The sequence below is a fragment of the Callorhinchus milii genome, unplaced genomic scaffold (genome assembly GCF_018977255.1).
Source record: "Callorhinchus milii isolate IMCB2004 unplaced genomic scaffold, IMCB_Cmil_1.0 Scaffold40, whole genome shotgun sequence".
Taxonomy (NCBI): domain Eukaryota; kingdom Metazoa; phylum Chordata; class Chondrichthyes; order Chimaeriformes; family Callorhinchidae; genus Callorhinchus; species Callorhinchus milii.
The window spans coordinates 153,117-176,633 of record NW_024704781.1 but is presented as its reverse complement, the minus strand read 5'-3'; the positions used below and the strand labels follow the sequence as shown (position 1 = coordinate 176,633).

The 23,517-nt window shown below is 42.6% G+C and overlaps 1 protein-coding gene across 2 annotated transcripts; it reads left to right on the top strand.

Annotated features, from left to right (window-relative positions):
- The first annotated feature begins 6,385 nt into the window (after nucleotides 1-6,385).
- On the top strand, nucleotides 6,386-23,253 carry LOC103189833 (NACHT, LRR and PYD domains-containing protein 3-like). 2 transcript variants are annotated; one of them, XM_007910366.1, is made up of 11 exons: nucleotides 6,386-6,464; nucleotides 10,338-10,438; nucleotides 11,718-11,884; nucleotides 12,620-12,791; nucleotides 12,902-12,967; nucleotides 13,507-13,838; nucleotides 13,947-15,286; nucleotides 18,006-18,176; nucleotides 19,370-19,540; nucleotides 22,647-22,814; nucleotides 22,959-23,253. In XM_007910366.1, exons 2-11 carry the CDS (start codon nucleotides 10,375-10,377, stop codon nucleotides 23,044-23,046), a joined length of 2,739 nt encoding a protein of 912 aa, XP_007908557.1. In that variant the 5' UTR covers nucleotides 6,386-6,464; nucleotides 10,338-10,374; the 3' UTR covers nucleotides 23,047-23,253. The 2 variants fall into 2 exon arrangements, with proteins under 2 accessions (XP_007908557.1, XP_007908556.1); XM_007910365.1 differs by having other exon boundaries at nucleotides 13,507-15,286.
- Nucleotides 23,254-23,517: the final 264 nt, after the last annotated feature.

Here is a 23,517-nt window from a genome sequence, read left to right as displayed (position 1 = left end):
CGGTAGAAGATGGTGGTGGGTCTGGTGGAGGTGGGGAGTGGGGTGGCGGTGGTGAATGAGATGAAGTTTTGGTCGGAGACGGCCTTGTCAGTAATAGTGACATCCGAGATACTGAGGCCCCGGGTGATCACCAAGTCGAGTGGGTGGCCGTGACTGTGAATGGGGGAGTTGATGTGGAGAGAGAGATTGAGTGTGGTGAGCAGATGACCTACATTGAAATCTTCAGGTTTTCAGCCGGATTTGGCAAACCCATTATCATTCTGAGAACTAATTTAAGAATTACATGCAACCTGCACATAGAAATTCCTATGTTCGGAATGGAGTGATCATGCTTCAGCGGTTGGATACATCTACTTCAGATGATTCTTCATATTATTGTTGACTTGATTCCGATCAATTATGTGGGAATAGTGTTTGTGCTTTGGAGAATACTGGTGTTTAACATGCTTGAGCTGCAAAGCTTGACGACTGAATGCACCGTCTGAATTGAATTCAGTCTCAAATTGAATTGAATTACTTTTTATGTTGGAGCCTCAAATCCCGCTCTCATTTAAATTCATGAATGTACGTTGAGGGAAAATTTGTCAACCGTCACCCCGAAATGCACTGTCAGAATATCTGTCAATTAAAAACGTATCTTCCGAAGGTTTTGAAGTTGCCACGACAATGTGAAAATACACTATCCAACTATATGAAATGCAAAGTATCAAATCACACTTAAACACAATTATAGTACGGGAAAAATTATTAACGCAATCAGGTGCAAGCAAGATTTACTCCAAATGAATTGAATTTCGTTGTCCAGTAGTCATTCAGTGGATGGGTTAGAAATCCAATAGGAAACTACCGCTCATTTCGAATCCTGCCATCTACGGATCTTGGTCACTTTTATTATAATTGTGCCATTCTTTGTAGAAATGTTTCCTTTGATCCGGACAAGTTATTCGAAGAAACCAGGTAAGTACGGTTTGCAGTGGTTCGATGTCACCAGGGTTAAAAATTATGTGGTTCCAGGCAATCAGGGTTAAAAATTTAATCGTTGAAGGCCAGCAGGTTTAAAAATTGTGTTGGTCGAAGCCACCAGGGTTAACAATTGTGTGATTCGAGGCCATCAGGTTTAAAAATTGTGCTGAATGTGTGGTTCGAGGCCACCTCGGTTAACAAGGTAAAAGGGTATGACGCCTTTCGGGAACCGTTGTGTGTTCAATACGAAATAGTTGGAGAATTGTGGTAAAAGTTTAACTTGTATTTGCATTATGAAAATTGTGCGGATAAAAGATTAGAGTGTTAAAATAGGAAATGGCTGAAAAAGGAAAGGATAAGTTCAGCTGGGCTTTGATCAACCAAGCTACCAAACGGAGGGAAGAATTCCAGAACACAGTATACAGAATGAGCAAAAGGAGGATAAGTTTGCCGCGGGATGGATCGGATGCAGAGTACGAGAAATTAGAAATCATGCAGAGCACCAGTTCGATCTGAAGCACAAATAGAGGAATGGCTCAGGAATAAGGTTGTGGCAGGAAAGGCTAAAAATGTGAATGCTGTCGAGAAACTATGAGGATTTCTTCAACAACGTTTATTCGGTCAACCTGCGACAGTTAAAGTAGCCCAAGTAATAGAAGCGGAGGAGCATAAGGTATTACAGTCGAAGATAGCGGAGCTGGAGTTGCGATGTGATAAAATGAAGGGAGAAAGTTAAGCAGAGAAAGAACAGTGTGAACGGAAAGATACGCAGAATGAGGAGGTACAAAGTAAGCAGCGAATAAGGATTGCAGAGCTAACTGGTATGATGGGAAGTCAAGCAAAGTTGATTAACATGGGATTACAGCAGCAAAAAAAGTTACGTGAAGCAAGAAGGGAATGAAAGCGTTAAAGAAGGAGATGGATCTATTGAAGGGTGAAAATGATAATCTGCAAGGTGCCTGCCAGGTAGCGGTTAAGACAGCAGAAACTGGATGGCAGATAGAAAATCACGGAACAAATTGTTAAGTTAAAAGGGCAGCTGCACGAGAAATCGGCTTTTGTTTGCGCAACAGCAGGAGGATGGGGTAGTAATTGGAGTAATAACTCTACCGAATGCTACAAAGGTGGGGGTAGATGGCAATTTGTTTGTGATTTTCCGATCGAGCTATAACCGGGGTCAAACCGAATAAAAATTGCCTTAATATCACCTCTAAACCATCGCCCATGGAACAAAAATTGGATACATTGAGTGCCTTATTAACCCTCCAGCAGTCGACTGGAGGCGTTCTTCAAATCAGTAAATCCTCCAGTTCTAAACGTGAGAAACATGAAGAAGTCGACAAACTTAAAGCTCAAGTAGTAGCCTTAGTGGAGGAAAAATCTGAAAGAGTGCAGGAGAACAGGAGTTCACTGCGAGGTTTAAAATACAAAACTAGTCAAATCAATCCAGGTAAAAGAAAGGGCAATGTTAAAGGAATAAACATAAAGCCGATGACAAACCCACCAATACCGAAGGATTGTAAAGGTGAAACTAAGAAAGGTATTAAAAAATCAAATTTTGAAGAAAGTTTGGGACAAATGGTTGCTTCTGAATTTGAAAGTTTACAGAAGCAGTTAAAAGCAATGCGACAACTTATCATTCACTGCTCTCACTCTGGTTTGTACAAACAAACGAACACTCGCTGCTTTATGCTGACCAGGACAGGCTGCTCAGAGATTTAGTTCTTCGATTTGTACATCAAGCGAAACTGTTTTTACAGCTAATTGTCATGTCCAAGCTACAATTGAATCCCTGGTAAAACTAGTAGTGAAAGTGTTTTGAGTTAGTAGCACAAAGAGATCAAATTTCTATTCCCACTTCACATGATGATCACCAACTTTACTGTAATTATATTAATTAACTAAAGTCTTTAAAGAAACGGGAGATTTCACTTTATGATTCAGTTCCTACAAATACTGACAATGGCTCGTTACATCCTATGAAGGTTCCTTTCCTTCCAGCGATTTCGTCTGGGACGACTTATAATTCGCTTACCCTCCCACCCACAATGCCGATCTTCATATTCAATTTCAGCTCGACCGTCTGTTCTTGAGATGAGTGGACAAGCTTAATTCATTGTATCTTGTACTTCACAGCAGGGGTCAATAACTGCACAGAAGACAGTGTCTACATTGGCAACTGCGCGGGATTTGCATACGTCGCATATTGTAGAAAGCGCGGTCAATAGGTAAACTGTGACAGTTCAAGGAGAAGTGATAGTATTAAGAATGTCATTGTTCTGATTTATTTTATGTAACATTTAATTAGTCGATTCCAGTATTTCAGTAATTGTCAAAGCCAGCGGGCAAGGATAGAGGGAACATCCATTGAAAAAATGTTTCAAAATGCTGTGACTATACTGTTTTTTGAATTATGATATTATTGGTAATGATGTGCTGTAATCTCGGGTGCTAATATTAGCTGAAAGGATTGATGTGGTGGTTGAGGTAAAATGGAATCGTGAAGATTCTGATGGTGATATTGGGCTGTATTGTCAGCTTGACCCACTCGCGGTGGGGACCAGATAGTTTGCAAACCCAGAATTCTGGTTTGTCTTAAATTGACCAAAAATGATATCGTGAAGACTCATGACTTGCTTGGCTGAAATAGAACTGATTGCATGGACTTTTAAAGACATTAGTAACATCTATATATAACCAAAGGAATATACAGATCAATGAATGGTAAAACAAGCTGTTGAAAGTCTCACTGCTGACTTGGCAGACGTGATAAAAAGATCTAAGTTTGGGAACCAAGAAGACAAGTCTAACCGATCTTAAGAAGAGATATTCTACAATCAGCATTGATCGAACCACGTTATCAAGTCGATTCCTAATCACAGCCATTGTATCAATCTGATTAATCAATTGCATTCAACTTTCTTATTCATACCTTCTCCTTTCGTGATTGCCGAAGCTGTAATTTTATTAACAATTATTTTGTCTTCATGTTGTATTTTAGTTTGCTTTATAGGTCTTGGTATATTTGTGAGACTTCATTATTATCATTATTTCTACACCTTTGCACGGGAACCGCGCTCTCACTTGCTCAGTTTCCTGCCACCTCCCACATAACCTGGTTCCAACACCATCTCCTCTTTGCAGCCATCAGGAACGTCAACCACACATTCATCACGTTGGTATGAGTGCACAAATGTTCTGATTGCGCGAGCCTCCAGCTGTAAGCTACACAATCTGCAGAGTTTCCAGACTTCTGCAGCCCAGGCATTGGAGACTGAATGAAAGTTTCGGTGGCTTCACGGTTAAAGTGTGGTAGAACCGGGGAATACTGCAAGGCAGGCGAAGGCAGAGAATGTCACGGCAAATACGTGGGGTAGAACGGACAGTTGAGGGTCAAACGAGATGCCAAATTTCCGGAATAACTCGTTGAGTTGGAGTGCGCGTCACTGGATGATGTTTCTTTCAATTCCTGAGTGGCGGATGCACTTGTGGGCGCCAGTCATATGGCTTTGGTCTTGTTGACGGCCCGATATAGAAAGGACTCGATCCAGCACATCCAGGACTCGATGTCTGGCAGACAATCTGAGAAGCAAAAATAGTTAAACATGGAACAGACAGGACAGAATTAGATAATTATTTGAGGAAGACACGTTTGCAGATCTACGGGGAGGAGAGGGAAAAGGACAGAGCGGGAGAGTTGCAGGCAGGGGGGCATTTTGAGTGAGGGCCAGCTCGAGGACAGCAGCTAAGATGCAGACGCTAAGAGGCGGCGGGTTCAGTGGAAGAATGTCAGCCTGCAAGTGGCTGTCGTGGTGCAGAATGTGGAGGGCGAACATTGTGGTTAGCAATGAGCTGCCTGCAGGGGAAGGACAGGCTAGACAGACAGACAGAGGATGAGAGGAACGGAGGGACGCAGACAGACCGAGGAAGTGAGACACATTGTTTTAAATTCTAATGTAGAATACCTGCTACCTGCTTTGATTCAAACCTGGCAAGAGGAAGTGACGTCTGGCAGACTGGCTGGAAAATCTGGAAAGACCGAAAGTGCGGCTCTCGCTGGCCACGTGATGGTCGGCGTTCGAACCCCGAGACCCCAGCGTACCCTACAGCTACCGGCTGCTGCATCAAGCTAAGGCCACTCCCGATCCCCGAGACCCGACTACCGCTCTGGCTAATACTGGTCCCGATCCCCAGGAGACCACACCTATTATTCCCTGCCGCTGCCTGACTTACCTTCCATGAGTCCTGCTCGGGTTACATGGATTTTCGAGTTCTTGCCGCACGCTGGCATTGAATTCCTAACTTTTTAGTTGAACTTTTTGTAACAGTTAACATGTTCCAGCTATGATTTACAGCACGACTTTAAGTGCTGGACATTAACCAGGGTGTTTTATGATATTATCTGGAATTAGGTAAGCAGCGTTAGACTTTGAACTGCAAGGAAGGATTGGTAGTCTGTATCAAATAACACTGTCGACAGGGCTTTACATAAATTAATAGGTCGTGAAAACAAATTCTCCAAGCCAACACGTTTGCGAGTTTCTGGACAACGTAAATCGATACTATAGGTATTGAAGGGGTCTTGCTCGAACCTCAACTGTCTTTTCTTCGTCACATCCAAGCCATGACACACTTTGCCTTCGCTCATCTCCGTAGCACCGTCCGACTCCGCCATTGCCTTACCCCGCAGGGCGCTGAAAATCTTGCTCATGCCTTCATGCCCTCCAGGCTCGAATATTTAAATGTCCTGCTTGTCGGCGTTCCCAACTCCTCCTTACACAAGCTGCAGGTAATCCAGATATCTGCAGCCCGTATCCTTTCCCGCACCAACTCCGTGACCTCATCTCTCCCAACTCCATTTGAAGATCCCATTCAAAATGTTGGTCGTCACCTACATAGCTCTCGGTGATCTCGACCTACCCTACATCTGCGACCTCCTAAACCCCTACCAACCCGCCGGCTCCCTCCGCTCAGCCGGCTTTGGACTGCTTCTCGTAGCCAGGCCCACCCACCCCACCATTGGCTGAAGAGCCTTCAGCTACTCTGCCCCCAACCTCTGGAATTCTATTCCCCAATCACTCCGACTCGACCCCTCCTTAGCCTCCTTCAATTCTCGCCTCAAGACCCGCTTCTTTAACCATGCTATCGGCCACCACCCTTTCCCTCACCTCCCTTCTCCCCCCGAACGCAGCATGGATCATAAATGCTATACACCTTTCAGCTCCTTGGAGCGTTCTCCCCACGTGAAAGGCGCTATGCAGATGTAATCTTGTTGTTGAATCTCTAACATTTTAGTGGAAATGTTTGTAACTGGTAAAGGTTTTGCATCTGTGGAAATTTCCGAGGGAACAGGGCGCGGCTGTGATTTACAGCCAGACTTTAACTATTGGACTCTGACCAGGCTGTTTTATTACCTGTGAAAACGAGAACCCTGAAGCCACATTACTGAGAGGCTCGGGATCCAGAAGCAGGAATCGCCACTCAGTCAGCCTGAGAAAACGGTGAGTCTCTTATTAGATCTGATTGTGACTGAAATGGAGCAGTGAAATAATTAAAACGTTTATGCCTATGGAGACGGTTCCACATGCGAGCGGATAATCTGAATTGTTGTTTTGTTACTAATGAAAGTTTAAAGCAATTGAAGAAATTTGGAAGCAGCGACCGAAGGAGAGGCTAAATGTCATTTGTTTCATTCATTTAACTAACCAATGATTCTAGTATCGTGTCAGGGATAAGCTAACTCCAACATCTACTCACGAATGTGATTGATATAAAATAGTATTGTCCAGCAATCAGCTTTCGTGTCGAATTTTAGCAACCGCCTCTCTGCATCGGACGAATGGTCTGTTCCTGAGCTTGTCCAAACCTTTCTCGCAGCAGAATCCTCCAGCAATGTCCATCATGCTGGTTGTTGTACTCTACGCTGCCCTAAGAACCAGGGTAGCTGCTTTTACAGTTATTGTTTCAACCCTTCCATCTTGAGGTTTACGCTGGTTGGAATCCAGCACTTACCCCAAAGCAAATCCTGCGGTCGCCCAAAACAGCATGCGTCACACAAAAAACTGAGAAGCAGTGAGATCCAGAAACAGGGTGAGAAAGAGAAAGAGAGAGAGAGAGAAAGAGAGAGAGAGAGAGAGAAAGAGAGAGAGAGAGAGAGAGAGAGAGAGAGAGAGAGAGAGAGACAGAGAGAGAGAGAGGAGAGAGACAGAGAGAGAGAGAGAGAGAGAGAGAGAGAGAGAGAGAGAGAGAGAGAACATTCAATTCCGACATTCTCTTTCTAGGAATTCCATGTAAAGTGGAATGTGTGGAATTCTCAGGATGGTTGTGTACTCTGTGGCACTCTGAAGCGCATTTATATAGCGTCCTGTTTTGGAGTACGCTGTATAAGTGCAAGTCGTTTATGTTGCTTCGGTTACTGTTCAGGATGGTGATGGGTTTCGTAATATTAGATGCTGACAATTCAAAAAATGCAGCTCAGAATCAAACACAATTAATATTATTTGCTCCGAGGCACCACCTGTGTGGATACTGCGACGAAGTTGTTAATGTTACCGTTGGTGGCTGCACTGCGACGACATATTTTGTGGCTGAAGATTCCCAGCATATCTAACGCTGGTTTGAAGTTCATTACTCCAAATCATATCTTTCTGAATGCTGCTCACAAGCATTTGCCCTGTGGGGTACCAGACTTAATTATGTTTAAGGCTTTATCTTACACGCTGAATGCCACCTTCTTTTTCTGTTTCGCCACAAGTAGCAATTAACTTGTATAAGATTGATCTCATGTAATTGACTTTTATGGAGGGAAAGTTTGAGATCACTAACGTGCAGGTCCCAAGTCCGGAGCCCAACCCACAGTTTTATTACCTGAAAATATCCATGAAGTGCAACGTTACGTATTCGCCTTGATAACATATCACTGACTGATACACAAATGGAGTTCAAAGAGCAGGAACACGAGATTTGACACAGAACACAGTGGATGGGCTGAATTGCGCAGGTAACTGACAGTATCAAAGCGAAAGTTGCAGTTGAATGTTGAGGAAGGAGTTGGCAATATCTTTCTTGTGTTAGATTGATGATGGACGGGAAGCCCAGTGATTGGGGAAGCGAAAGTTACGCTCTTACTCTAACTGAATGAACAGTGCCTGAAAGGGTGATTTGATAGTGTGACAGCCTGAAAAGTGCAATTGTGACTTTGAGCAGTATTTCAATTTTGTGCGTGAGGGTTGATCCACAGCTGCCCTTCCTTCCCAACATTTTGGAGTCCTGTAGCTCAGTGGTTAGAGCAATCGCTTTGCAAGCGAGAGACCTGAGTTCAATTCCAGGCAGGGCGAAACTTTGGGCAAGTTTCCTTACTCCACACAGAGCCTAATACAAATTCCTCCAAAACCAAAACCAATAAAAAATTGGTCATTTTCAATCTACGACTGTTTGTGGAACATTGCTGTGCGCAATTGGCTGCCGCGTTCGCCCACAAATATACAGTCAATTCACTTTACAGTGTGTTCTGTGAAGCGCTTTGGGACGTCCTCCCGACGTGAAAAGCGCTATATCAAATGCAAGGATTATTATTATTATTATTATTATCCGGTCCCTTACCAGGACCACTATCCTCCACCTCTCCCGGATTGCCAACATCTCACCATACATTACCCCAGTCACAACCCAAACAATCATCCATGCGTTCGTCACCACCCGCCTTGACTATTTAAATGCCACTCTATGCACCTCTCCCCATAGCCCCTATCTACAAAATCCAGCTGAACACAAACACTGTCACCCGCAAACACACAAATACTAAACTCCATAACACATCACAGCAGTGCTAACCAGGCACTGTATCACTCAACAGATCGACTTTAGGATACTCACAATGCTTTCAAAATCCATTCATATAATGCACCTTCCAACTTCTCCTATATGCTTATTCCCCAAAGCTTTGTCCGCTGCCTCCACTTGTCTGCATGTCGTTCGTGCCCTCTTTTCACCTTTGGTGGCTGCGCTTTCAAGCCAGTGCACCCCGAAACTCTGGAAAAGTCACCTTCTATCCCTCCGCCTTGCCCATTCCTGTCCCATTATTAGGTCGTACCTGAAGACCTTCGGTCACCAGTCCCCTCTCCACGTTTCGGAGTCGTGCTCCACCACCTTCCAGCCATCTGGGATGCTACATTGTGTGAGTGGCGCTCTGTAAATACAAGTTGTTTTCTTTGTTTAATATGTCCATGATAGACAACATTACACACTGATGCTGAATACGTTTCACTGATTTTTGCAAAAATGAGCTTCAAAATTATCAACCACGGATGCGCAACCAATTCTCTTCACAAGTTTTTCTTTTAATCACTTTGGAATGTCTCGAGGAAGTGCTACGACGATTTTTCCAACGCTAAGATCGATATACTCATGATCAGCAGCAGCGAAGAGCACAGGCAGGAGATCAGACACATAGCCTGGTAGATGGGCTGAATTGTATAGGTTACTATAATACTGGTGTCCTAAAACATAGTTGTTGGAACACTCGTCTCGGATGCGAGAGATCTGGGTTCGGTTCCCGGTAGGCCGAAACCTTGGGGAGGTTTCGTTACTCACTTGCCTGATAATAATCCCTGAAGAAAAAAAATAATAATTTGGTCACTCAATCTACGACCGTTTGTGGGACCACGGCTGCGCGAAATTGCCTGTCGCAATCGCCCACAATAGAGTCAATTCACTGTACAGTCTGTTCTGCGAAGCGCTTCGGGTCGCCTCGAAGTCGTGAAAAGTGCTATATCAAATGTAAGGATTAATATTATTATCACTGTACTGGATTAAAGGTTCAATTTGTAGTGGGAGGTTATATTGTCACACTGATATTGGTCTTATGATGGATGGGAAGCCCAGTAATTCCGGATGAGAGATTTACGCTTACTCTGTAACTGACTGAACCGTTTCTAATGAATAATTCTGATGTATACAAATGTAGCTTTGGCCATGGTTTTCACTCTTGTTCCAGTCATTTTAATTTACGTAATTGCGGTCACTAAGATAATTATCAGAGTTACCGTCACAGCTGTTACATTGTTTCAATCGTTCACAATTCCAATGAGTTATGGGATCAAGTGTTGACTGGTACTTCTGTGCAGCAATTGGAGAGAGCGCTATATTGGATGTGAGGATAACCGAAGATTCTGCTGATTCTGCTTGTCTACATCTTCGAAATTACTTTTTCACAGTGTCCGAAAACAATTGTTTTTCAGATAAACTCCTCATTTGCTTCCTGGTTACATGTACTGATTTATCTAATAGTAAACTGGACAGCAAATATTTGTGTTGATTGGCTTTCTGAATGCTGCATCCACGTGTGATATCCGAATATCTGTTTATCCTGACAGTTTATCTATGGAGGATATTTGATCACCCGAAATCATCATGGCTGAGGCTCCCAATCCTAACCCACAACCGTCAGCTAGCAAAGAAAACCAAACGGAGACAGGCAAGTTCAAAAAATCCGTTCGCAATAACACAGAGAGAGCTAACAAGAGCTGTCGAAATTTCATGCATTTTTTTAAATTTCCATTTCATGTAGCTCCAACTACATCGTCGAGACAATTTCAAAACTTTTCAAGGATGTATTGTAAAGGAGATTTGATTTGGTTAGGTACGTCGGTAACCCGTAGGCACCGATTTAGAATAGTTGCGAAAAGAAACGGAAAGGCGGAGAGGAGATATTCTTTCACGGAGTTGTTGGTATTTAGAATTAATTGCCTGAAATGGTGGTGGAAGCCGATTCGATAACAACTTTTAAGAAAGAAGGAGATAATTATTTGGGGAGGACAAGTTTGCCGGGCTCTGTGGAGATAGAAGGGCAGTGGGATTGATTTGAAATGCTCTTCACAAGGAGCCGGCATAGACACTTTGGGCCGAGTGGCCTCCTTCTGTGCTCCATAATTCTATGATCCTATGACTGTGGGTGAAATATGGCAGCCAGTTTGCACACAGCAAAGTGCCATACATGGAGTGAGTGAGTGAATTTATTTGGGGGTTTTGTTGAACGGAACACATTCCTTCTGAATTGGTCATGTGATCATGTAAATGGCAGATGGGTCCTCGATTATCGATGATAATAATTAATAATAATATTCTTTTCATTTCATGTAACACATTATCACTTGGGTTATGTGTCTCGAAACCCTTCACAGATTGGGCTGCAAAGTGAATTGGTTGTATGTTTTGTGGGCGAATCCCAGCACTTAATTGCCCATAGCAGTATCCCACAAACAGTCCTCGATTGAGTGACCAAATTACATTTTTTGAAAAAAATTGCGGCATTACTTATTCCCCGAAAGTCATCTGCTGCCCGGCTAACAACTGGTTTCCTACTTACTGCTAACTAAACATAGATATGTGGAGTAAGAAAACATGTCAAAGGTTTCAATCAGCAAGGGAATCAAATCACGTTCTTCTCATTTCGAGAGTGGCGCGTAACTGATGGTTTTCAGCTCTCAAACCTCTTGCAGCATGTTGGTTAGAATAAGCGAAGTGTCTCAAATGCAGGATTGTGGCCCAAGCTGTGAAGCGCAGATTTCGAGTGTAAATTATACAGTGATTGAAAATTCTAACGCGGTCCTTCACCCCACAGCATTCTGGCTACAAGGAAAGTGTGCTACCACTGAGCCAGGTTGACGCATAATGATGAATATGTAAATATATATAAGATATGAACGTGCGTTGAAGTATGGAATGTGTTTGATTGTGTGACTTGTTGTTGACAGGCTTAATGGAAACATTCTCCAAAACGCTCGACCTGTATGATGAATACCAGCTGCTCAAACTCACAAAGGTCTACCGGCACAGAATAGAACAGGCCATTGAGGTAGACATGGAGGGCGTCATCACTTTGTTGACAAGAAATGAACATCTCAGCCAGCCCGAACAGCAAGTAGGTAGTCAGATGGGGAAAAAAATCCTATTTGATTTATGTCTCTACGTTGGTAGAGCAAAATTTTTGCTTTCAATACAAATTCGAATTTATAGCTTTCACCTTTGGCACGAGCTGGTATTTTGTACCCAATGTTCAGTGACCATTGCGGTGGATGTTGAAGCGGCAAGGACAAAACCACTATCCCGTCTATATAAACAAGTGAATGGTTAGAAGGATGTAAAACAACCATCCAACTGAAAATTCACACAGTGTTGAGCAGCTACTTTTAGGTAGATTTTGATTGTGCGTCCATATTCTATGTGAATGTTCCTCAATAGAAGGGATCAGGTGGAGGTAATTCGGGATGGAGTGGATGAGCTGCAGGGAATCCGTTCAAAGAGGACAAACGGATGCGGAGAAAGTGTATAATAATTGGGAAATGAAACCAGGTTGATGCTGTGACACATTTCCCCGGAACATTGCTTCAATTTGATTCTTTTTACATTATTGTATGTCAGCTAAAGCTCCCGCTCACTTTTTATGAGAGGCGGGTGAAGAGAGGTCATGCTGGGCTATGACACAGTGTAAAATCAACTCGGTGCCTCACACAATAACAACCATTTGAGCGAGGTAACGGAGGACAACCTGTGCCTGCGGAACCTCATCCACAATGAGGAGACACGCCAATTGGAACTGGCCATATCCTGATCACAATCAGCCTTGACGTTTTACTTTCCTCTTCACGCTCTGCAGAAACTCACTGAGCTCACAAAAAGTGGGCAGACGGAAAAAAGCTCCAAACTTCTTCTCAACCTCGTGCTGGGGAAAGGTTCCCGGGTCTCTCGAGAGATGTGGAAAACCTTTGCGGAAATGAGAACGAATTTTCCCAAAATGAACAAAATAATGACTGAAATACAGAAATATGGTAGAGTATCATTCCACAGTTACTCCATTAAATAATCTGTTACATATTTTACTGAAACAACATGGATACGTTATTCACAACAACTGATGCAAATTACTCTGTACAAACAGGTTCCAATCTGATAAACCAGGTGATGAATGATCAACGTGTACCAGAGGTACCCAGCAATCTGGAAGGTTTGTGACAAGTCCGTAGTGTAACAAGTAGATTCATTTCTGAAATACAGTGACTAAATCTTTGCCATTTACACTGAGATTTCCAGAAATTACTAATGACCTGGTATTTGAATGATAACGGGACATCAATTTGATTATAATCTTCCCCTCCTGGAGGCCCTCTCCAGCATTAGCATCTATCAGTTTTGAACTCATCCGTACTTAAGCCGCTCCAAATGCTAAGTTTCACACGTCCATTACGCCTATCCTCAACAGTGTTCACTCTCTTCCTCGCTCCTGTTGATTGAATTGAAGTTGTTCAGTTTCCTCTATATATTCTGAAACTCTCCCACCCCTTCCAACCTCTGCGACTTTCTCCAACCGCCTTCTTCTGCTCACCTCCGCCACAATCTGTAATTAAAAGTCTTCTGAATTTTAATTCTGTGACACACAACCCATAGACAGCATCCTCTCAACTGAAAACCCACACAGCATTGAGTATCTGCCTTCAGGTAGGTGTTGGAAGTGTGTTTAACCTTGTGTTAATTTTCCAATTGAAGACGTTCAACGACTACACAAGGCGACGTTGCAGAAACAAAGTGAAAGGCTGGAAGTGAAGACCATCCTGATCAAGGAGAAGGTGAAGATATTTCAGCTGATTGATCGCTACATGGAGTTGACCATCATTTCCGATACACGTCACCGGAAACTTGTAGAACATGAGCTGCTGGCGAGAGGCCGAGACCACGAGGAGTGGAGACAGAAGGAGCTCCGGGGAAAGCTGGAAAAAATCCGGACTGATAAATTGTTCCACAGCAGCTTCTCGAAAGGAAGTCATTTACATACCTCCCAGAGACGCGGTTCTGACTCTCCGACAGGAACTTCCGCAGTTGTAAGTGGAGTGGCTGGGATTGGAAAAACAACCATGGTGCAAAAGATGGTCCATGACTGGGCCATAGGCAAAATCTATCCTCACTTTCACTTTGTATTTGTTTTTAAGTTCCGAGACCTGAATACCATTCACGACAGAACAACCCTGAGCCGTCTGATCGCGGAGCAGTATCCTTACCTCAGGGATATTCTGGACGAGCTTTGGAAACACCCAAAGGGATTGCTCTTCATATTTGATGGTTTGGATGAATTCAGAAGAAGGATTGATTTCGGTCAAAATCGGAGAGACGCAGAACCTCGGCGCAGGTGCACAGATCCACAATTCCTCTGTGATATATCTGATATTGTGTACAGTTTAATACAGAAAAATCTGCTGCCAGGCTGCTCAGTTCTGGTGACCAGCCGCCCCACTGCATTATATTTACTGTCAAAGGCTCAGGTCAGTGTCTGGGCTGAAATCCTGGGATTTGTGGGTGACGAGAGAAAGGAATATTTTCACAAGTTCTTTGAGGATGAGGAGTTGGCGGCTTCTGTCTACAGCCACGTGGAGGAAAACGAACTGCTGCTCACCATGTGCTACAACCCGTCCTATTGTTGGATCCTTGGTCTGTCTCTGGGTCCCTTCTTCACACGTAAACACAACGTCAAACAGCAAATTCCTAAGACAATCACACAACTCTTCTCCTATTATATTTACCATATTCTGACACATCACAGTGTTAAGATGGAAAGCCTCCGTAATGAGATGCTGAATATTGGCGAGATGGCCTTCACTGGAGTCTCACAGAGAAACATTGTCTTTAATAATGAAGACCTGATCAAATGTGAACTCCAATCTTCAAAGTTCCTCTCTGGTTTTCTCATGGATCTTTTGGAGGAAGAGTGCTCAGAGCACAATGCGGTCTACACATTCCCACACCTTACCATCCAGGAGTTTGTCGCCGCACTCGCTCAGTTCCTGCCTCAGAATCCAGGAAATCTGCGGAAACTCCTAAATGAAGCTCACAAGAACGAGGATGGTCGCTTTGAGATATTCCTGCGCTTTGTGGCGGGTCTCTCATCTCCACGGGCAGCTCAGCCGCTGGAGGAATTTTTGGGTCCATTCTGCCGTCAGAGAACCTGTGCGGTGATCGATTGGCTGAAGGAGACGTTCAAAGCTCAGATCAAAGACGTAGAAACCGTCACTGGGCAAAGGAAACTGCTTAACACACTCCACTACCTGTTTGAGTCTCAGAATAAAGCCTTGACACAGCTCACACTGGGATCTGTACAAAAGCTAACATTTGGTGATTCTGCTTCATTGCGACTGACTCCCATAGATTGTGTTGTTCTGGCTCACACTATTGGGCTATGTGACACAATTCAACACCTGGATCTGGAGAGCTCCTACATTCAGGATGAAGGACTCCAGCGTCTGATTCCTGCACTGCAAAAATGTCAGCATTTGAGGTAACGCCAATCTATTTGATTTGTAAAGTATAATCTACCTCAAAATAGTCTAACGTGTTATGTTGCAAGACAGTGTCACAAGTTTCAACCAGTCCTCATGAGTCAGATTTGCTTATTGAGTCGCACTCTCACCTCCACAGCAGAATGTTGTGGTTTCAAGCCCCACCAGAGTATTTCGAAATTATACACAATAAGATGTCGTTCCAGTTCAGTCGTGGGGTGACGTATAACGTATGATGTGCCATGCTTTGGATGACATGTTAAACGGAGACCACGTCTGCTCGCTGAGGAGAACATTTGAGGTCGATTGACATTTATCGAAAATACAATGCAGTTTATGACCGACAATCATCCAAATAAATTTAATCTATATTCCATGCCGATTTGCAGGATATCATTCTGTAAAACTGGGCTGATTTGCTCATCCTTAATTTGAACTCAGGGGTTTCTCTGTATGAGCCATTGGCACGAGTACTTGGGGAAAAGAGAGCTCTTTCAGAGAAAAGGGCTGCATTTAAATGGTGCTGGGACAAATGTCCTGGCCAAACGAATTAACTGGGAAATAAATAGGAATTTAAACAGTAAAGTGTGGGGGGAATATATAAGCAAGAATAATCATAGGTTAGCATTAGAAAAAGTAAAGGTCACAGTGCAGAACAGTAGAACAACAGTAATAGGAATATGTTAACTGGGGGAAAGAAGCTTGGCAAAGTAGATAAGGAGTCAGAGAGTAGAGTTAATGTTAGAAAATTAGAAATGTTACATCTGAATGCGCGAAGCATTCGAAATAAAACTGATGAATTTAAAGATAGATAGGCACATACGGGTACGATTTAGTAGCTATCACTGAAGCATGGTTACAAGGAGATGTAGAGTGGTAGTTAAATATTCCAGGGTTCTCAGTTTGCAGGAAAGTTAGGCACTGTGTGAAAAGAGTTGGCGTGTAGCCCTGTTAATGAGGGATGATATAAAAGCAGTATATTTAAGGATGTAGCGCAAAATTCTCAGCGGTCGCATATTCCCTTGCGGAGTAAGAGTACCACAGTGAAAGCAATTCACCAGTGGCTAACTGGAGCAGTTAGGGAATGCATCAATTTAAAAGAAAAGGCTTATAAAACTACCAAGAAAAGCAGCACATCTGATGATTGGGACAGTTTAAGAAACTAGCAAAATAAAACTAAAAAACTGATTAAGAGCGAGAAAAGGGAGTATGAGGGTAAGCTAGCTAGGAGCATTAAGTCCGATTATAAAAGTTTTTACAAATATATTAAGAGGAAAAGGCTAGTGAGGGTAAATGTAGGTCCACTTCAGTCAAACACGGGCGAAGTTGTAATGGGGGATAAGAACATGGGAGAGTCCCTAAATGAGTACTTTGCAACTGTCTTCAACCGACCACACCTGGAATATTGTATGACTGTACACTGTTGACATATTCAAAACTTAGAAAATTTCTTATTGCAAAAGGGATTAAGGGATATGCAGATAGGGCAGGGTTAGGTTATTAGCTGGAGTTAAATTAGAAGATCAGCCATTGAATGGCGGGGTAGGCTTGATGGGTCGGATAGCCTCCTCCTGCTCCTACATGTTATGTTATGTTTATGAATGGTGCTGATGCATTGAGAGCAAACGAATAATGTACAAATGTCATATGTATCCTGTGTAGCAACACCGTCTAACAGAAGGTGAGAGAGATAAACAAGTGAATCTTCGCGTGAACATCACCCATTTAATCTTGTTTCAGTAAAGCCTGTGTATGAAATGTGGGAGTAAATGATGAGACATTGAATCAATGCTTGTCTGGCAGTTACAAAACGTGGTGATATTAGCGGAACGTAAACCGTTCTATTACTAAATTACCTATACTAGAATAATTCCCACATTATATATTATTATCTGTTAAAAAGATTGATTCTGAATTTGTTTTCTTCAGTTAAAATCTGTTAGCTATAACTACGATTCGTATATGTAACATTTGTCTTCACTCTCTCGATAAACAATCTGAGAGATTGGGGAGTGAAGCGATTGCATGTGGCTGACAGCAACCCGAGATGTCCAATACAGAATCCGGATTAATTAACATACGGTTTCAGTATATCATTTCGCAAAACAGGATTCCTATGTTAACTCAGTAGGTTATTTATATTGACTGATCAGAATAGCTGCATATTGTAGCAAAAATCGGTGTGATAGTGCAATCGACCATCTACAATTAAATTATAATCTGAACATGTAACAACAAAGTGTTTCGTTCAAAGCACCGTGGGTAAGTGCTGATTTTATTACATAAAATCTGAAATATTCCCATTGTGAATGGAAACTTCCATCAGCTACCCCAGGCAGCACTGAAGATTTAGGGCTTTGGCTTGCAGACTGACTGATCCTCATGCACAATGCTCTATTGGAATGCAGACCGCATCGGTTAGCAAGCAGACAACATAGATCCCGTAGTGAATCCCGAAGTGACTCCATTCACTCAACAGTAACCGAGACCCGACAACCAGCAGGGAATTAATCGTAGAATAGCTCGGGTTGTGCTATTGCAAAAGGTTGTGGCCCCATATTTTTTTGGGAATGGAGAAAGTCTCTGACTCTTGCTTCTTCCTGGTGGAGTACTGTCGTCTCAGTTTGACCTCAGTGTATTTTACTTTTACTGCCAATAGTGTGTTACTGTGGTGCTTCCTCTCATCCATGCTTTTTTCTCTGTGTCTCCGATCCACAGTCTGTATAACAACAATCTGACAGCTGATTGTGCAGAGGATCTCGCCTCTGCTCTCAGTGTAAATGGCTCACTGATAACGCTGGAACTGGGCCATAATAACCTGGGAGATTTAGGAGTGAAGCGACTGTGTGTGGCTCTGAGAAACCCTGCGTGCAAATTACAAGCGCTCTGGTAAGTAACACATTGTGTAATATAATATTTCGAATTTGAACTCACGCGATAACTGAATGTTGTATTTACAACATTGCCTGATCAGTTAGTGCCACGAATCGGTTTGACAGTGTCTCTTACATCACAAAATAGACGTGTATTGATAAGAAATCTAAATATGTTGGAAAAAATACAGCTTTAGTGACGTGGATAGGAGCATCTCCTCCCACAGCTCACTCCAGTCGGTAAAATCACCCCTTGTATCCAATCCAAATCCTCCACAGACTGAGGAAACCGCAAGCGTTGTCAATGATGGGGGGGGGGGTTGCATTACATATGGAAACCCATCACCAAGTTTAACAGTCTCCAAACCCAACTGCTGTGAATTCCTCATATGTTTGTCTTTTGTGGAATATGGCCTCTGCTCACTTTACGCTCCTTCAATGTAACAGTTTTTGAAATCATACAGCTTTGCCCTGACATCGTAGTCTGTCTAATTTACTTTTGCTGATCCACTGTGGATTGTTCAGCGCGTCGGGGCTTTGAGCTGCCAATTTGATATATTAGTATGTCCCAGGTTTCTGTCAATCCTACAGCATCCTGTCATACAACTACAACAACAAAAACAACAAGATTCCATTTCTAGAGCGCCTTTTCACGTCGGGAGGACGTCCCAAGGCGCTGGACAGTTGGGTCAATAGTGGACGTGAGGAAACTGCTGGCGAGAGAGGCAGAAGACGCGGACCACTGAATATTTAGATAACTCATTGCCACACGGGTCATGTTGGAAACACCTCGGCTCCCGCTGACCCTGACCTCTGTTCTGAAGATGGATCTCTGCCATAGGGAACCTCCAGTTCACGGAGATCTGATATGACACGAGGGTGCCTATCCTCCCGGATCTAATCCGCAGGATCGGGAAATGTTCCAGGTCCCCTGGCCCGTTGGGATCTCCAAGGTTCAACAGGTTTTCAGCCCGTAGACATGAGCCCTGTCCTCCGCATGTTTCATGCTGCAGTAACGAGACTTGATAAGCACTGAGTTTCTGCACCGTTTTGTCTGTGCCTTTGAACTCCGGGCTGTGTCATACATTGAAATGAACACTACTAACTCTGTCCCCTGTTTTTTCTCGTTGCCGCTCATCTCCGGGATATATAACAAACAATGATAAATACTGTGTGTATCCTTTTATCTCTATGTTTTTTGATCTCCAGGCTGACAGACAACAATCTGACAGATGCTTGTACTAAAGATCTCGTCTCCGCTCTCAATACAAACCGTTCACTGACAGCGCTGAATCTGGGCAGTAATGAACTGGGAGATTCAGGAGTGAAGCAATTGTGTCTTGCTTTGAGGAACCCCAAGTGTAAAATAAAGACGCTGGAGTAAGTACCACATTGTTTCATAAGGAAATGCCACAAGTATGAATTCCCCCAATATGTTATTAACACCTTCTGATCATTTAGCGTTGAATACTGTGGCAGGAATTGTTGGGACCGTGTCAGGCCATACGGCATCTCTTACATCACAAACAAAACATGTATCAACAAGAAATCTCAACCATGTGGTGGCACCAGAATCTGTAGTGATGTGCTGGTAGGAGCGGCTTATTTTTAACCCATTGTATTATCACTATTATTATTAATACGAATATTTTTAGACGTCTAAAAGTGCTTCACTTGACACATAGTGCTATGCCTTTATATTGTGTGGTCAAAAAGGAGGAATGTTGTTATCAAACGGATGTCTGACACGCGTAGGAAACCGTCAATGTGCGTGTAGTTATATCCAAATCAAACAGCTAAGAGCTCGACATATGTATGTGCTCACTCTCTCCACACAGGGAAGGAAATTCCCTGCTCCATTAATCCTGTCGAACAACAATAGTAAGCTTGCGACCCGTGGGACATATTATGGCACGCTTAAAATTGTCCTCTTCTGTTCTCCAATAGTTAAACTTCCACAGTTTGCCATCGTAAACTACGTCCGTTAAGATGGTACAGGTAAACTTTTACTGGGAGTATAATACAAAACCCCAACCCAGGGTGAGAGGCTCAATCTGGAACTGTGGGATATGATAACGAAGGCGACCAGTAAGAGTTGGAGATTTTAGCTTGACAGAAGTTGACTGTGATAATGAAGTCAATATATGGAGTCCTGTAGCTCAGTGGTTAGAGCACTCGCTTTGCAAGCGAGAGACCTGAGTTCAATCCCAGGCAGGGCGAAACCTTGGGCAAGTTTCCTTACTCCACACGCCTAATATTAATCCCTCCAAAACCAAAAAAAACAATAATAAATTGGTCACTTCAATCTACGACTGTTTGTGGGACATTGCTGTGCGCAATTGGCTGCCGCGTTCGCCCACAAATATACAGTCAATTCACTTTACAGTGTGTTCTGTGAAGCGCTTTGGGACGTCCTCCCGACGTGAAAAGCGCTATATCAAATGCAAGGATTATTATTATTATTATTATTATATAGCGAAGAGATCTCTAGAGTTAAAGGAGTACTGGTTTGTGACTCAGTGTATAAAAAAGCCAACAGCAGGAGATACCATCTTGGATTTTATAATGAGTATTTTTTATAATCAAATTTCTAACTTATCGGTGGATGAACCATTAAACAACAGCGAGCACACAATGCATTCAGAATGGACATCACAAGAATTTCTGAGAATTCAAAAAATGGTAAAATTCAAGAGAAGCTTCTTTTTTTGCGCGAGAGATGTCTGTTCGAAGTGGGAATGACAATCTTAAACATGGAGATGGTAGTGGAGGAACGATGGAGTTACTTCACGGCGATGGTTATGAAGGCAATGAAACAATATGTACCCATGCGATGCAATGGTACAAAGGTTAAAGGCAATGCTGCTGGATTGATCGGGACTACAAATCAGATTCATGAAGAGGGGAAAAAGGGATTTAAGGCCATGAGGAAAAGTAGAACAGAATTAAGTGGCATTCGATATCAGGAAACAAGCCGGGAATGCAAAAAAAAAGAATAGCAAAGTAAACCTTCGAATTGAACACGGCAAAATATGTGAATGGCATTAACAAAACGTTTTTTTGTTACATTAAGAGAAAAAGGAAAGCAAACGATGGAACCGTGCCACTGAAGGTAGGTACAGGAGACGACACAATAATTAATCCTGCAGAATTTGCAATATTACTAAATATGTTTGTAGCATCAGATTTTACAGAGGAGTATATGGATAACCTATCTGATCTGGAAAGAGAACTCAAGGATGTCGCAGAGGAAATTTGCGACACTACTCATCACTGCCAAAATGTTTGCCAAAGAGCTGTGAAAACGATCGCACAAATCTTTCTAAAAATCACTGTTTACCGGAGAGCTGCTGGAGAAGCTAGGATGGTTCACCTTGGAGCAAAGAAAGTTAAGAGTAGACTTAGTTGCAGTTTTCAAAATTATGAGGGGTTTCGGTAGGGTGGAAAACAACAAAATATGTCCAATTGTGCGAGGGTCCATAACCGAGGACACAGAATTAAAATAGTTGTTAAAAGAAACAGAGAGGGAGTGAGAAGATTTTTTTCCCACAGCGAGTTGCTCGGAAATGGAGTGCATTGCCTGAATGCGTGGCGAAAGTCGATTCGATGACAGTTTTAAGAAAGAAGTAGATAATTATTTTGGGAGGACTAGTTCGCAGGTATACGGAGAGAGAGCGGGGGAGTTGGATTGATTTGGATAGCGCTTTCTGAAGATCCGATACAGACAAGTTAGCCGAGTGTGCTGCTGAATAATTCTCTGATCCTATGTTTCTATGACTTTGTAAAAGACACTCAGTGAAAGGACATCTAATGAACTGTATAAACGGACATCAATTTGGAAGAGAGTCAGAAAGAAAAATTAAAAAGGACGAATCCAGTTGGACGTGATATAATAGCTGACTATTTACGACTGATCGAATTGCGCTTACAATAATACCTGGATATTTTTAGGTGATCGAAATGAGAAGCATACAACAATACTTGGATAACTTTGGATGAAATATCGGGATTATATTGATATTGGATGATATTGGGATTAAAAAGACGGATGAAAATATACATGACATCGAACATTGCAACTCTATCTCTGGCGCAGAATTTGATGAGGTCAAATTAAATAGGTGTTAACTGTGAATCCATATATAAGCATTGTTATGACACATTCTTCCTTTCGTTGCTTATAATTCGTACTAATCTGAATAAATATATCTATATCTTTGTACAATGTTTGTGTCAATCCTTACCTCACCGCAGAGTCTGGAATTTAAATTCACCCTTATAATAGGCAGTTCTCTTTTAGGAAAGAAACTGATGGCATATAGTACATAGGCAGTTCGAGACCTGGAGTATCTCACAGTTGCTTACATGCACTGCTTTTTAATCTAATGCATTTTATTTCCATGTTTCTCTGCTCACCAGCCGTATAATAAACTTTAATAAACACTGCGTTTAATCTGATTCCTGTTATTTCTCCACCGATCTCCAGGCTGATAAGTAACAGACTCACAGATGGCTGCACTGTTGATCTCATCTCCGCTCTCATTGAAAGCTGCACACTGAGGGAGCTAAACCTGATGTCAAACTCCATCACAGACGTGTCTATTCCCGCTCTGCGCCGCTGCATACTGAAATGCACCAGCCTGAAGGAGATCGAGTGAGTATTTGTGTCTGTGTTTATTGTGATAAAGTCACAGCGAAACGGATTGGAAAAAGTCTAAAGGGATTTGTTTATTAATCTGCGACAAGCATATTCTTTACGGTAACCAAATAGGTTTATTTCCCGTTTCATGCGTTTCAGGCTGGTGGGAAACCATTTAAGTTCGCACGGAAAGAAACAACTCAGGTCACTGCAGGGAACCAGGTGTGGACTGAGTGTGATAGTATGAAAGCAGCCTGAGGAGAGGAAAGAGACTGTGTAATATTAAACAAATTATCTACAGTTTATACTCAGTATATTAATACTCTGCCTGTACAATAATATAATATATAATACTAAACACATGATTTAAAAGTAAATGAATACTCAGTCTGTACTAAAATAATATATAATGTGAAACATTATATAAACACTCAGTCTGTATAATAAAGATATATAGAGAATCCTGGCCTTCTTTCCTGTCTCTGCGGATCTCCAGCCTCGGACACAACAGAAACACTTCTCCGTGGAGTGCTTGTCACCTCCTGGCTCGATTTTCCAAACACGCTCTATGCCGATCTCCCAAGCTCCACCATACAGAGTACTCAGCTGACACAAAACGGCGCCCACCGCTCACTGACCCGTACTAAGTTCTGTATACCCATCACATCAGTTCTAACCAAGCTACATTGGCATCGTATCGCAGAATCGATCGATGTCA

What these genes read in the sequence shown, in the direction of transcription:
- LOC103189833 (XM_007910365.1), top strand. Translation starts at nt 10,375, where the DNA reads ATGGCTGAGGCTCCCAATCCTAACCCACAACCGTCAGCTAGCAAAGAA. An exon ending in TCAGCCAGCCCGAACAGCAA is followed by an intron (nt 11,885 to 12,619) that starts GTAGGTAGTCAG and finishes CACGCTCTGCAG; the next exon opens with AAACTCACTGAGCTCACAAA. An exon ending in TGCAAATTACAAGCGCTCTG is followed by an intron (nt 18,177 to 19,369) that starts GTAAGTAACACA and finishes TTTGATCTCCAG; the next exon opens with GCTGACAGACAACAATCTGA.